At 51.2% G+C, this 12,562-nt stretch overlaps 1 protein-coding gene across 2 annotated transcripts in view; it reads left to right on the forward strand.

The window, feature by feature from the left end:
* Positions 1-12,562, forward strand: part of Col5a1 (collagen, type V, alpha 1) — a 153,130-nt gene that overhangs the window by 72,367 nt on the left and 68,201 nt on the right. For both annotated transcript variants that reach the window (XM_006497644.4, NM_015734.2), the window contains exons 12-19: positions 1,640-1,714; positions 3,315-3,407; positions 5,321-5,377; positions 6,504-6,557; positions 6,850-6,903; positions 8,183-8,236; positions 9,392-9,445; positions 10,998-11,051. In XM_006497644.4, coding sequence (XP_006497707.1) covers positions 1,640-1,714; positions 3,315-3,407; positions 5,321-5,377; positions 6,504-6,557; positions 6,850-6,903; positions 8,183-8,236; positions 9,392-9,445; positions 10,998-11,051 — 495 coding nt within the window. The remainder of the gene's footprint in view (positions 1-1,639; positions 1,715-3,314; positions 3,408-5,320; positions 5,378-6,503; positions 6,558-6,849; positions 6,904-8,182; positions 8,237-9,391; positions 9,446-10,997; positions 11,052-12,562) is intronic.

Below are 12,562 nucleotides of genomic sequence, written 5' to 3' on the forward strand. Positions count from 1 at the left end.
ATGGACTTGACTGCACCTGGCTATGTGCCATGAGCCCAATAACCAACCTGGGTCCAGAGGCAGCCATCAGTCAGCCCTAAACCCTCAGCAGTGGCTCTACATTACATCAGTGGCCCCAGGAGTCATTTTAAGTGACAGCTTGGGTTGGGTGCTTCCTCTGTGCTTTGCAGGAGCAGCTCCTGACCTGGAGCCTGCATTGGTTCTCACACTAGCCCCTCTTATTAGCAATCAAGCCACTGGCTGGGGAGGTTTGTTCTGGGTGGGATATAAGCCATGCCATGGGGCCTTGAGCTTCTTCTGATACTTGGTGATGGGTTCGTGCACTGAAGCCTGTGGGTTTCTGAATCCCTCCCTCCCCTTTCTGCTGGCTCACCTAATGAATATCACCATTAAAAATCAAACAGCCGGACCGGGCAGTGGTGGCGCATGCCTTTAATCCCAGCACTTGGGAGTCAGAGGCAGGTGGATTTCTGAGTTCGAGGCCAGCCTGGTCTACAGAGTGAGATCCAGGACAGCCAGGGCTATACAGAGAAACCCTGTCTCAAAAAACCAACCACCCCCCAAAAAATTCAGACAGCCAAGTTGTAGTTGATGACATGCATACATGTGGTAAGGACAGGCATTTGTCTCTGATTCTTGGACCAGCAAGCACAGTTTTCTAGGTAGTCAAGCATGAAATGAAAAGGCAGAATATGATGTCGTCACATGGTAGGGTATCCTGTAGCGTGCTCTGCTGGCTAGGGCCTCTTCTGGCAGCAGCTGGGATAGCATGGTGGTTTGGGCAATGAGTAAAGAGTGTGACAGTATTCAGGAGGTAAGGGTGACCAGCCCTCGGGCAGCAGGAAGAGCACATGCCTGTGATGCTCGGGGAACTAAGTGCCTTGCTGGGACGTCCCCTCAATGGCTCTGTAAACCAGCGAAGCAAAATCAATTTTGCCTGGCCACCTCCAAACTTGCCGCTATCAATGGAGGTTGTAAGGGTGGGTGTCCCCACTAGCTGGATTCAGTTTGGGGAGGGTCTTTCAGTTTGAGTTCACTTTATAAGGAGGTCTGACCTCTGTCCCTGTAAGCCAGGGCTTGAAAATTAATCCCGAACATACTTAAAGTTGCTCTGGATGGCTCTGTGCTCCCATGGGTGGACTTTCCTTCTCTTCTCACCTATCTCTGGGTCTGTCCAAGCGAGTGGGTGCTCTACCCTGTCCTCCAGCCCCTGACCACATGCAGAGCTAAGGACTGGATGAAAGATAAACTGAAAGATAAACACTGTCCTCATTCAGCCAGAAGAGCTTGGGGCTGCAGTTCTCAGTCCCCACTCTGGTAAAGACTGCAGGGGCTACATGGAAGGATACGAGCCAGCCTCCGCCTTTCTCAAGCCTCCAGCCTGGAACTAGACACAATCGCCTGCCTTTCCTCTCAGAATTTCTTACATCTAACTCAGCTCCCTCACTCCCTATCTCCACAGCCCCCTATCATGTTGCTCCTTTCTAGAGCATTCCAATGTTTCTAGAACATTCCATGTTATGGAGTCTCATGTTGCTCTGTGCTTGCCTAGCCTGCTTTCTGACCTCTCGTTCTCACACTGCTGCTCAGCTATGTCCCTTTGTCTTTCTGACCAGTTTTCTTTCCTCCCTGGCTGCAGGGTCCCCCTGGGCGCCCAGGTCTTCCTGGAGCTGATGGCTTGCCTGGCCCCCCAGGTACCATGCTCATGCTGCCGGTGAGTATCTTTAGCTGGGATGAGGGGTTGCAGTGGGTGGGTCCTGGAAGGATCTGCGGTGTCCCAGGAATGGGGTTTGGGCAGGGTGTTTGCAGCTGCTCTAGGTCCATGTGATCCAGTCTGTCATTGGTACCAGGAGGAGAAAGAAAAATCCCACTCTCTTGGTGAGGTTCCTAGAGAAACTTACTTCAAGGCTCTTTGTGACAATGGCTAGACTCCTGTCTCCCTAAAGAATCGACCAGTGATTGTGGGTGGGAGGGAAACAGGGACTTCACTGGAAGCTATCTGTGTGGTCAGATGTCATCTAGAACCTTCTAGATGCTGCTTTCCACTGAAGTTAATCCTAAGTAGTAAGAATGAAGCCCAGGCTCACATTCTCAGTGTCCATAAGAGGAGAATGGTTCCTCTGGCTAGTTCATTCAGCCATGAAGGATTTGGAGCTCAGAGAGTGCTGAAGGCTAGCCAGGCTCCAGGATTCCAAACCCAGAAGTTTCTTAGACATCTATGTCCTGGTAGCCAGTACCCAGCCACTGCTGCTGGCACTGGGGTCTCTGCACTTACGGAAGACCATGAAGTGAGGGTGTATGCCCTGGGCTCCTGTTTATCCTCTGGAGAACAACTGGGCCCTTGCAGAGGTGCTCTCAGGATGGAGGATTCTAGGTAGGTCAGGCCTAACAAACAAACTTGGGTAAGTGAATGAGTTAGAACCAGGCAGAGCTGGACCAGACCCTCAGCCACCTTGATCTAAACTATTTTCCTTCACCTTCATCTCCCTCACTGTGCCTGAGTACTGTGTCCGCAGGACTGTGCCTTCAGCAGTGTGTCCTCAGCACTGTGCTCTCAGGACTATGTTATCGGCATTGTATCCTCAGGACTGTGCCCTGGCACTGTGCCCTCAGCACTGTGCCCTAGCACTGTGTCCTCAGCACTGTGCCCTCAGGACTGTGCCCTCAGCACTGTGACCTAGCACTGTGTCCTCAGCACTGTGCCCCCAGCACTGTGCCCTCAGGACTGTGCCCTGGCACTGTGCCCTCTGGACTGTGCCCTCAGCACTGTGCCCCCAGGACTGTGTTATCAGCACTATTCTTTCAGTACAGTGATCCTGGGACAGCTGGTCTGAAGGAGGATGGAAAGTTGGCAGGTTCCCCTCTCCAAGGGCAGATGATAAAGAATGCCACATTTGGAACTCATGTCCTCTTCCTAAGGTCTCAGATCAAGTGTACCAACTTCACTTTACCCCCAAGATGCCTGTTGCACTAAGGGAGACCTAACATGGAACCAGGGTGTCCCCTGCAAGTCCCTTCAACCTAGTCCAGTTTCTTTGGCCTTTGGCTACTCTTTGCAGTTGTGAGGGTCTGTGGTTCATCAAGATGCAAAGCAATGGAGGTTCAAAGTCCTTTGTAGGCACAGAGCAGGTTTCAGGTGTCCAAGGCGAAGGCTGACAGGAGGGGCTGTGGCGTGTAGATTAGGGTCGTGTGCACACATGGGGTCTGCTATTGGGAGTCTCTGCTTTACTTAAGGCCCATGAGACCCACCTTGCTCTGGGGTCAGAGTGGGTGCCCTGTACCACCTCTTGTAACTTTTCACCTTGCTCTTGCAGTTCCGGTTTGGAGGCGGTGGCGATGCCGGTTCTAAGGGCCCCATGGTCTCTGCGCAGGAGTCCCAGGCCCAGGCTATCCTCCAGCAAGCCAGGGTAAGTAATGTGGACCCCTAGGGACTCATGTGACAGAGCTTGGCCATGGTGGCTGCACAGAGTGAATGATTGTCCTACAGTTGTCTGGTCAGGAACCTAGGGAAGGTTGGGTCTTCCATGTGCAGCTGGAGAATGTGGGGGAACTTACAGAGAGCTTTCAGGGCTATCCTCTCCACAGTTAGGGATAAGAGGTCTCTGGGCTTGGGTTGGGATTGAGTGCAAGGCCACATCCTAGGAGAGAGCTCCCAGATCCAGGGTCCCTCACTCTGGGCCCAGAATCTTTCATGGACCCTCCCAAGCTCTTGCACTGGCTCCAGGATCTCTCACACTGAGCCCAGGGTCACTTGGTCTGGGTTAAGGGTTCCCTGTTTCCCCAGTGAGAGTATCTGCAGATGGCATCATTAGAGAATGTACCTCCAGATTGCTGGTTGCCTATGACTGGCCTGATGCCACCACTTCCTATGGGGTGGGCAGGAAGTGTGGAGAAAGCCAACGTAGAATCCTTGTTTGGGAAATGTTGATACTACTCTGCATGGCTTAGAGGAGACATTAATGGCCAGAGTCTGCTAGGATAATTGGAGGACAGTTTCAGTACGGACTGGATGCCATGGAACAGGCTTGCCGGTGATAAACCCAGTCAGATGAGGCTGTATGTGTGACTAGCTTTGCTGGCCTGTGCCTGCCCGGCAGCCTCTTAAACTGTGTGCATTTTAATAGAAGCCAACCAGGAGAAAGGCTTTATGGTTTGTCTGTTTTTTTGTTTTGTTTTGTTTTGTTTTTTTAAGATGTATTTTTTTCTTTCTGTGAGTGAGTTTTTTTGCCTGCATGTATGTGCCTAGTGCCCACAGAGGCCAGGAGAGGGCATCAGATCGTGAAGGTTGTGAGCCACCATGTGGGTCTTTTAGAAGATGTGCTCTTAATCCCTGAGCTATCTCTCCAGTCCTGATTTCTTTTTTTAATTTTTAATTTTTTGGAATATTTTAAATTTTGTATATTTTTATTTATAAGTTTAAAAAGTATGTTTTTATTATTGTGTGTTGGTATGTTTACACATGTGTGTGCCTGTGTGGGGCAACCTGAGGTCAACGTTGGGAATTTTCTTTTGAGACAGTGTCTCTCATCAAACCTGGAGCACACTGGTTCAGCTGGCTGGGTTGGCCGGCCCGGGGACCCTCAGGAATCTCTCTGTTTTTGCCTTCCCAGTGAGATGAGACAGATGCTGAAACATCTGGCTTTTTACATGTGTAGTGGGAATCCTGACTCAGATTCTCACGTTTGCATGGCAAGCAATTTACCAGCTGAGCCTTCTCCAGAACCCCCAGATCATTTAAAATGCAAAATAATCTTCCAAAATTATCATGGCTCTGTGGTGGGGGTTGTAACGCTGCTCTGTTGCAGGGAGACAAGTTGAGCCTGCGTGATGGCTGGCAGGAGCCACACCAAGGGGGACGGTCAATTCATGACTGAGATCCCAGGGCCCACAGGCTCCTCCATGTACCTACCATGCACACCCCTCTTGCTACTGGAGAGTACTTTGTGCCTCTTCCAGAAGTGAAGTCTGAAATCCACAAGGAAAATATAGGCCTCAGCCCGGCCCAGGAAGGGAGATTATATTCCAGATTTGGTACAGGATGGTCCACCTCTCCAACAGGGAAAAAAAAGAGAGAGGAAGGCTTTGGGGACCCTGCCCACAGTGGGGCAGCAGGTAGCACTGACTTCTACCTCTGTGCCCCACTTCTCTGTGGAGATGCTGAGAGCCCAGAATTGGGTCAGTGAGACCTTCTCTGTGAATGTCTAGTCTTTTCTGTCCTAGGCTCCTTTTCCTCGTGACCACGTGTTATAGAACAGGAGCCAGAAAACCAGGACAGGACCAACCATAGTCTTTTTCTGATCTCCTCCGCTTTCCTTTACAGTTGGCACTGAGGGGACCAGCTGGCCCAATGGGTCTCACCGGGAGACCTGGCCCCATGGTGAGTGATTGGCAGGACTGGCACCAGTTGGTGGAGCACACTGGATAGCCCTGTGCCCAGAACCTTTGTTTCCAGCTGGGAACCAGCTCAGACAGGTTCTTTCCCTTTGTGGGAGCACGTGTCAGGGGGGGTGGCTGTGTTCAAGGTCACCTGAAGTTTTGGGGGATTCCTGGGAAGTAGCCCTCAGCTTGAGTGTGATGGGAGATGGGGGTGCTCCCTTCCCACTTGTGCATTCCAGCTCTAAGCAGCTCTCCCTGTGAAGGACAGGCTCTAGGCTTCTCCCACTTTTCTCTATCACAGGGAACACAGCGGATAGGGGCACTGCTGTAGTACAGGCCTGGAGATGTCCCCCAAATAGCTCTTAGACCTATGCTGACTGTGCTCTCAGCTCATGAGGAGTCAGCCTCTGTCCTTTTTGGGGGTCTTCTTTCTTACAGTTCTGTCCCAGTGTCAAAGGTAACCCCAGGACTGGGGAAAGCACGGGGTTTCCTATCAGGCTTAGGTGCCCCAGCTCAGAGCAAAGCAGGGATGCTATGGATTCAGGGACCCTCGGCTGTCATCCGTGTGTCAAATACATATTGTGGGCACTGGGAGTAGGACCCTACAAGGACACAGCCACCTCCTGGTCCTCCAGAGCTGAGGACTGAACCCAGAGCCTTGAGCTTGCTAGGCAAATGCTCTATCACTGAGCTAAATCCACAGCCCTAAGGACACATGATTTCTATACCATTGAGCCCCTGGCTGACTTTGACATAGGCTACCTCCCACCCCCAGGTCTGACCTCAGTACCCTGCACCCAGGAGGTGAGACCAGTCTTAACTTGAACTGGCCCATAGGCTATGCACTGTGTTCCAAGCTAGGGGCTGTCACAAATCACGAGCCAGCTTGTCCTGGGGGAGAGAAACCTCTTAAGACTTCATGGTCTCTGTGAGCCCCATCTCCTGGAGTTCTAGTAAGCACCAGGAGGAGACCTTGGCGGCCATAGGTCTCTGCCTCCTAGAACTCACATTTTTACTTTTGTCACAATAGGCAGGCCAGCCTTGTGATGCGGGCTCCCTACCTGTTCCACACATAGCATCTCATGTCACTTGTTGGTGTACACACTGATTTGATACTGTCTCCCTAGGGTCCTCCTGGGAGTGGCGGTTTGAAAGGTGAGCCAGGAGACATGGGACCTCAGGTACGTGTGTGAACCTACCTCTGCTTTGCTCTCAGGAAGGTGACTCCTGGTTGTTGCTGGTGGTCCAATTGCTGATACTTCTTCAACAGAAGCAGGAAGAATTGTTACTTGATAGCATAGAACAAGCTCTTTGTGTTGTCTGTTGCTAGCCCTCACTAAGGGAATACCCCCAAGATACTCACATGTGAGCAACTCGAAAAACAAGCCTTAGGCTAGGTTGACATGCGTGGGATGAATTTTCTTCCTTAGAAGAGGGACATGTCCTGATGCTTTGTCCTCTGGTTTCTGGCAGGGTCCTCGAGGTGTGCAAGGCCCACCTGGCCCAACAGGGAAGCCTGGAAGACGGGTAAGTGCTTGGTGCTAAGACCATGTGGTATGAGACAGCATCCATGCCCAGATCTGAGGTAGACTGTCCCCTTTAGGACCCATGGTCCCATGTCCACCTCCAAAGCTGTGTCTGAGCCACTGCTTAGGAATAAATGCTGCGTGTCCAGGGCTGAGATGGTTCACTGGTCCCTAAAGCCATGTCCCAGACAGGTCACAGCAGGAGCTGGATCCACATTGTTGATTGTTTGATAGTGGGCCTTATCTTTAGGGACACCTCATGCCTCCTCTCCAGAAATGGCTATGTCGGCTCTGTACGGGTCTTTCTTCAGCTCACTAGCCTCTTGAGATTTCCTGTTGAGTACGCTGTCCTCCTGGATGGATCCAGCTGGTTTCCTCAGGCACACAGCGGCTATAAGATGCCATCCTCTTAAAAAGTGATGACCACACACTAGGAAGGCTAGAAAAGTCTTAATTAACTTGACCTATTTCTACAATCAGACCTTATGTGTTTCATGTGGAGACCAAAACTGCCACTGTCCACACGGCCTGTGTGCCTGACCATGAGCCCATGAGCAACAACCCCAACACATGGTCAGGCATCTATAGGAGACAGAAACGAAGAGGCTGGTGGACCTCGATAGTGAGCAGGGGTTTGGCAGGGAGTTCCTCTCCCTCTAGTGACTGTAGCCTTTATAGCAGACTCTGAAGGTCCAGGCTTGGGGCCTTCAGTCTCAGGGCAATCAACTGGGCACCCTGGGTTTGCTCTTGAACATTTTCCATAACTGAGAAGCAAGTGCAAGAATGGACAAAGACGGCTGACCAGCTGGTCACACAGTGCAGACCCTGCCTTTAGGTCACTGTGTTGTGTGAGTGGGACACACACCCTCTGGGCCGGTCTCATACTTGCTAAGGTGGACTGAGAGAGGCCTTTATCTCTCCCATGCATCTCCAGTCTTTAATTTTCTTCCCGGTAGTAGCAAAGAGCTGAGCTTCTCCATGGTTGTCTGAGGCACGTCACAAGCCAGAAGAGCAAGCTCCCTGTGCCAGAGCTCCCAAATCCCATCATCCTCCACAAGCCTAGAGGACAGGCAACATCAGGCTCCTGGGGCACACTGCCGGCCAGTGGTGTGTCATGGCCTTGGGGCTGTTGGATCTGGGTCCCCTGTCCAGCCTGATGACAGTGGACAATCACCCTTGGTTGGTCGCCTCTCTCTGCTTGGTTTACTGGGAAGCTGCTCCCAGAGGATGTGGCAGGCTGCCTTTTCTTCCTTATGGACATCTTGTCTTCTCTGTTCCAGGGCCGTGCTGGAAGTGATGGAGCCAGAGGCATGCCTGGACAAACAGGCCCCAAGGTAGGCCGTCACCCACACTCATACAGTCACCATCATCCCTGACATCATGTTGATGACATAACTATCATGTTTGATGAGTGTGCCTGCAGGGAGCGTAAGCACTCACTTTGATGAGCCCCCCCCCCCCTAGTGTGTTGAGATGACAGATTGACAGGTGACTTGCATGGGTGAGATTCAGTCTCCTTAAAGGGTCAGGTGCCCTGTTCATGTGGCCAGTGAGTGTGGTGGGGTGGATCAGGGAGAACCCCTTGGGAGTGTGCAGGTAAGCAGACTACACCGTTGGTGCTTGGGTGGCCAGGTGATCTCAAGTCTATGGGACATGAATTTTCCTACCCTGCCTTGGAAAGTCAGGACTCAAGGCCTGTAGGGGTGAGTTGACACAGTCTGTGCTTGAGCAGGGGGCACAGGACTCATATAGACACGTGGCAGCTGTTTTTTCCCCCTGATACTGTGGATGCTGGGCTCATCCCTCTTCCTGTGACCCCGTATGGACTCTCTCATATTCCTGAGTCACCAGGAACTGTCACTGTTCAGTACATCTGTGCTGGGTCCCCTGGTTCCATAGTCTCACTTCCTGTGACCTCCAAGTTAATAAACACTGAAGGCTGTGGATGATGGAAGAATCCCACTGTTCTGTCAAGTAGTTTACGATCTCTTAACTGCAAAGTCATAAAAATACCCCAGTACCCTACTCTGATTTCATCCTACCTGGGTTGAATACCCACATGATGGGCTGCTGGTACTGGGCTCTATGCTGGAATGCAGGAGCCAGGGGTCCCTGCAGGTAAAGATGCAGGGGTCTCCACCAGTGAGTGTGATCACTGGTGTGTGACAGCCCTCAGGACCATGGGGATATTCCTGCAGGGAGAGACTCGGAGCAAATGAGCCCATGCTGACTTTGCAGTGGTCACTGAATAACTTCATGACTACATTCCCAAGGATGCCCTGGCCTTTGGCTTGGGGACAACAGTGTTCCTCTCTTTCCAGCCTCTGCTTTGTTTGGGGAGAGGAGGTGGCATATACAGACTCCACAGTGTCCTGAGGCAGGAGGGCTGTGCATGGCCATAAGAAGGCCCTGAGTCCAGGGTGTTGAATTATGGGTACCCCTAGTTCCTGCTGTGTGGGCTGTTTGGTTCATCTCTCTTGTTCTTGCAGGGTGACCGTGGCTTTGATGGTCTGGCTGGGTTGCCGGGAGAGAAAGGCCATAGAGTGAGTATTTGCTGTGGGATTTGTGGGGGTCTTTTCTTTCCAACAGCCTCAGGTTCCTCCATTTCACAGTGTCTCTGTATGTACTGTGGAGTCTCTCTTAATGGAGAATCTAGTCAAGAGAAGTTGGATTTCCTACATGAGACTTACGAGCATGTCTGGCAAGCACCTCACTCCAGGGTGTCACAGGGGACAGAGAAGTGAGGGAAAATATGTGCTAGAACTAGTTTTAGAATCTTCTAGAAGCCACTTTTTACCTAATGGAGCCTTCACATTCATGGGAAATCTGAACAGCTATCGCATGCAAGCTTAGAGTCAGGACTGTGGCCGCAGGAAGGTAGGGCAGTCTCAGAGCCTGCTGCTAAGGATGGCTGGGGTTGGGCCACTATGGTGCTTGGCCGCCTTTCTCACCGCTCGCTGGGAGTGGTTCCTTTCTTACTTGCTTTACCTTAAAGTGGATTTATTGGTCAAATTTCTCATTTTGGGGCATCCAGGCACACATGTATGTGTATTTACATGTTTGTACAGATATACCTTCACAGGCATACACACAAAGGCACAAGAGCACATATTCATCCATACACATATGCATATATACACATACATTCATAGCCACACACACATATACATATTCACAGGCATACACATATACACACTCATACAAACATGATGACATGTGTGGATACATAGCAAGCATAATCACTTAGGACTCAGATACATATGCACACATTCACAAGCACATATACATACAGTTACACACAGACATAGGCACATAGATATCCATGCGCATATACGTGTATGTAAGCACGCTTGTATGCAAATACATACACATAGGCACAGACATTCATACTTACCTAGTCACACACATACATACAGGGCATACATGCATACATATATATTACCTGCACAAAATACACACAAAGAGGGATGCAACAATACAGTCATGCATACACATGGACAAAAACATGCACATATAGGAACATGGGCTATTGATGAATTAAAAAACATATGCAGATATGTGTCTTACAGTGAAAAATGTCTGTGCTCTGTATACTCTGAATAGTGTCTCACCCACAGCTGCTACTTCTCTGCTCTTTCGTAATTACGTGAAAACAAGCTCACAGTCACCAGTTGTGGGGAGTTGGGAGAGGTGCGTAGTCCTTTGACCAGCTGATGAGAGTATACATTGAGCGCCAGCTACAGGCGACACTGGGAATGACCCTCAGGGATTCTTGGTCCAGCGTGGTCCTTTTTGTGCTGCCCTCCCTCACACTGAATGCACAGTGTGCCTGCCTGTCTGTGGCTCCTGCTAAACCTGCTAGGTGCTCAGGCTGGTGATTCTGCCACCAGCAAGGTATGCAGATGGGGCTCGAGTGCAAGGCTCTTGGCCAGCCACTAGACTGACCTCTCAGCACACGCCCTCCGCCCAGGGGAACTAGGCTTCAAGACTGAGGGTTAGGATTAGGAGGACAGAAAAAAAAGGGGGGAGGGGTTGGGACAGTTGGGAAGGACCTGCTCTGTGGTGGTTAACATTGACCCTGGTTGGTTTTTCTAGGGTGACCCTGGTCCTTCTGGCCCGCCCGGAATCCCAGGAGATGATGGAGAAAGGGTAAGTATCTCTCAGCATCCTTTTACACTGGGAAACTCTGAGTGCAGGCCAGGCAGGGTCGGTAGGGCGGGGGGGGGGGGTAAGGGGGGGAGGAGGAAGCATGCATGTTGGCCCAGGCAGGTGGCTGTGTGCTTCTGAGATTGAAGCAAGGCACAAGCATTCACTTTACTTTACCCTTCTTGCCAATGAGGGTCAAACTGTCATGGGTCTCAGAAAGGAAACCTCTAACTACAGGAGGCAGGTGCCCCAGATCCTGTGGAGGGGAGATGCCAGGGACTTAATGAGCTCAGCGGCTCTGCTGATCTCATCTAAATGAGGTGTCAGATGGAGAAGCAAGGGCTCGGGGAGAGCAGGCGGTGGAGGGATGGGGGAAGTCATTGGTGAAGTAACTGAATATAGGAACAGTGGGGAGGGAAGGGCTGCAGTTGGGCTTCTTAGCCTGGGCTTTTGTACCCAGAGGACTCCTCAGTGTCCATTCCCAGTATCCTCAGCGGCTGGAGGCTGAGCTCATAGGCCACAGCACAGATGTGCACAGCAGAGAATGCATGGCAGGATTTATGGGCTCCTTGCACTATTGTTGGGAGCCCACAAACCCCAGGAAAGTGGGAGCTAGGTGCCATCATCTCTAGATTTTGAACTTTGTCCAGAAAGTTCCCCTCTCTGGACCTTGGCCTAAGCAGCTGCAAGCTGAGGAAGGAGAGGGGTACTTTTGGATGCCTCACCCTCTTGGTTCATGGTGGGTTTCATATGCATGCATTTGTGTGCACATATGCCTTTGTCGACGTATGTGCATTCACAGCATGTGCATACATGTACACTACTGTATATGCATAAGTGTACTCACTCCTAGGTGTGTGCATGTATATGCATGTGTGTGCGTATATGCATGCATATGCAAGTAATATGTGTGGCTGCAGTTATTGAACATAGGCACACATGAGCATATATGCTGGCAGGTGCTATGTGAGCATGCATGGCTGTGTTTGAGGAAGGCAGGAGAACTGAGTTCTGTGGTAGGAAGCAGCATCTGCTAGTGGCCCCTGTGTGGCCTGGTGAACCAGAGCAAGCATCCCATCTGGAGTCAGGAGGAAAAGTTTGCCACTGGATGGCTTGGATCCCGGTAGACCCTGAGCTCACCGAAGTCTGCCTGGGCTCCTCTGCCTCTCCTCTGACACCCTGTTCTTCTGTTTCTGTTACTCATGAGGGTGGCCTAGGCCTTGAACTCAGTGTCTGCCTAACTGCCCTTGCTACAGTTGTGAGTGTAGCTGAGAAGCAGGACCTGCTTCAGAGCCTCACGGTTCCCTGCAGCAGCTGCACCCTTGCAGCTCCAGAATGAGGACAGGGCCCTCTCCAATGGAGCCAGCATTAACACATTAGTGTATGCCTGAGGAGCAGGCAGAGTCCTGCTGTCGGGTGTGTGTGTGTATGTGTGTGTATGTGTGTGTGAGAGAGAGAGAGAGAGAGAGAGACAGAGAGACAGAGAGACAGAGAGAGACAGAGACAGAGAGAGA

The sequence above is a fragment of the Mus musculus genome, chromosome 2 (assembly GCF_000001635.26).
Source record: "Mus musculus strain C57BL/6J chromosome 2, GRCm38.p6 C57BL/6J".
Lineage (NCBI taxonomy): Eukaryota > Metazoa > Chordata > Mammalia > Rodentia > Muridae > Mus > Mus musculus.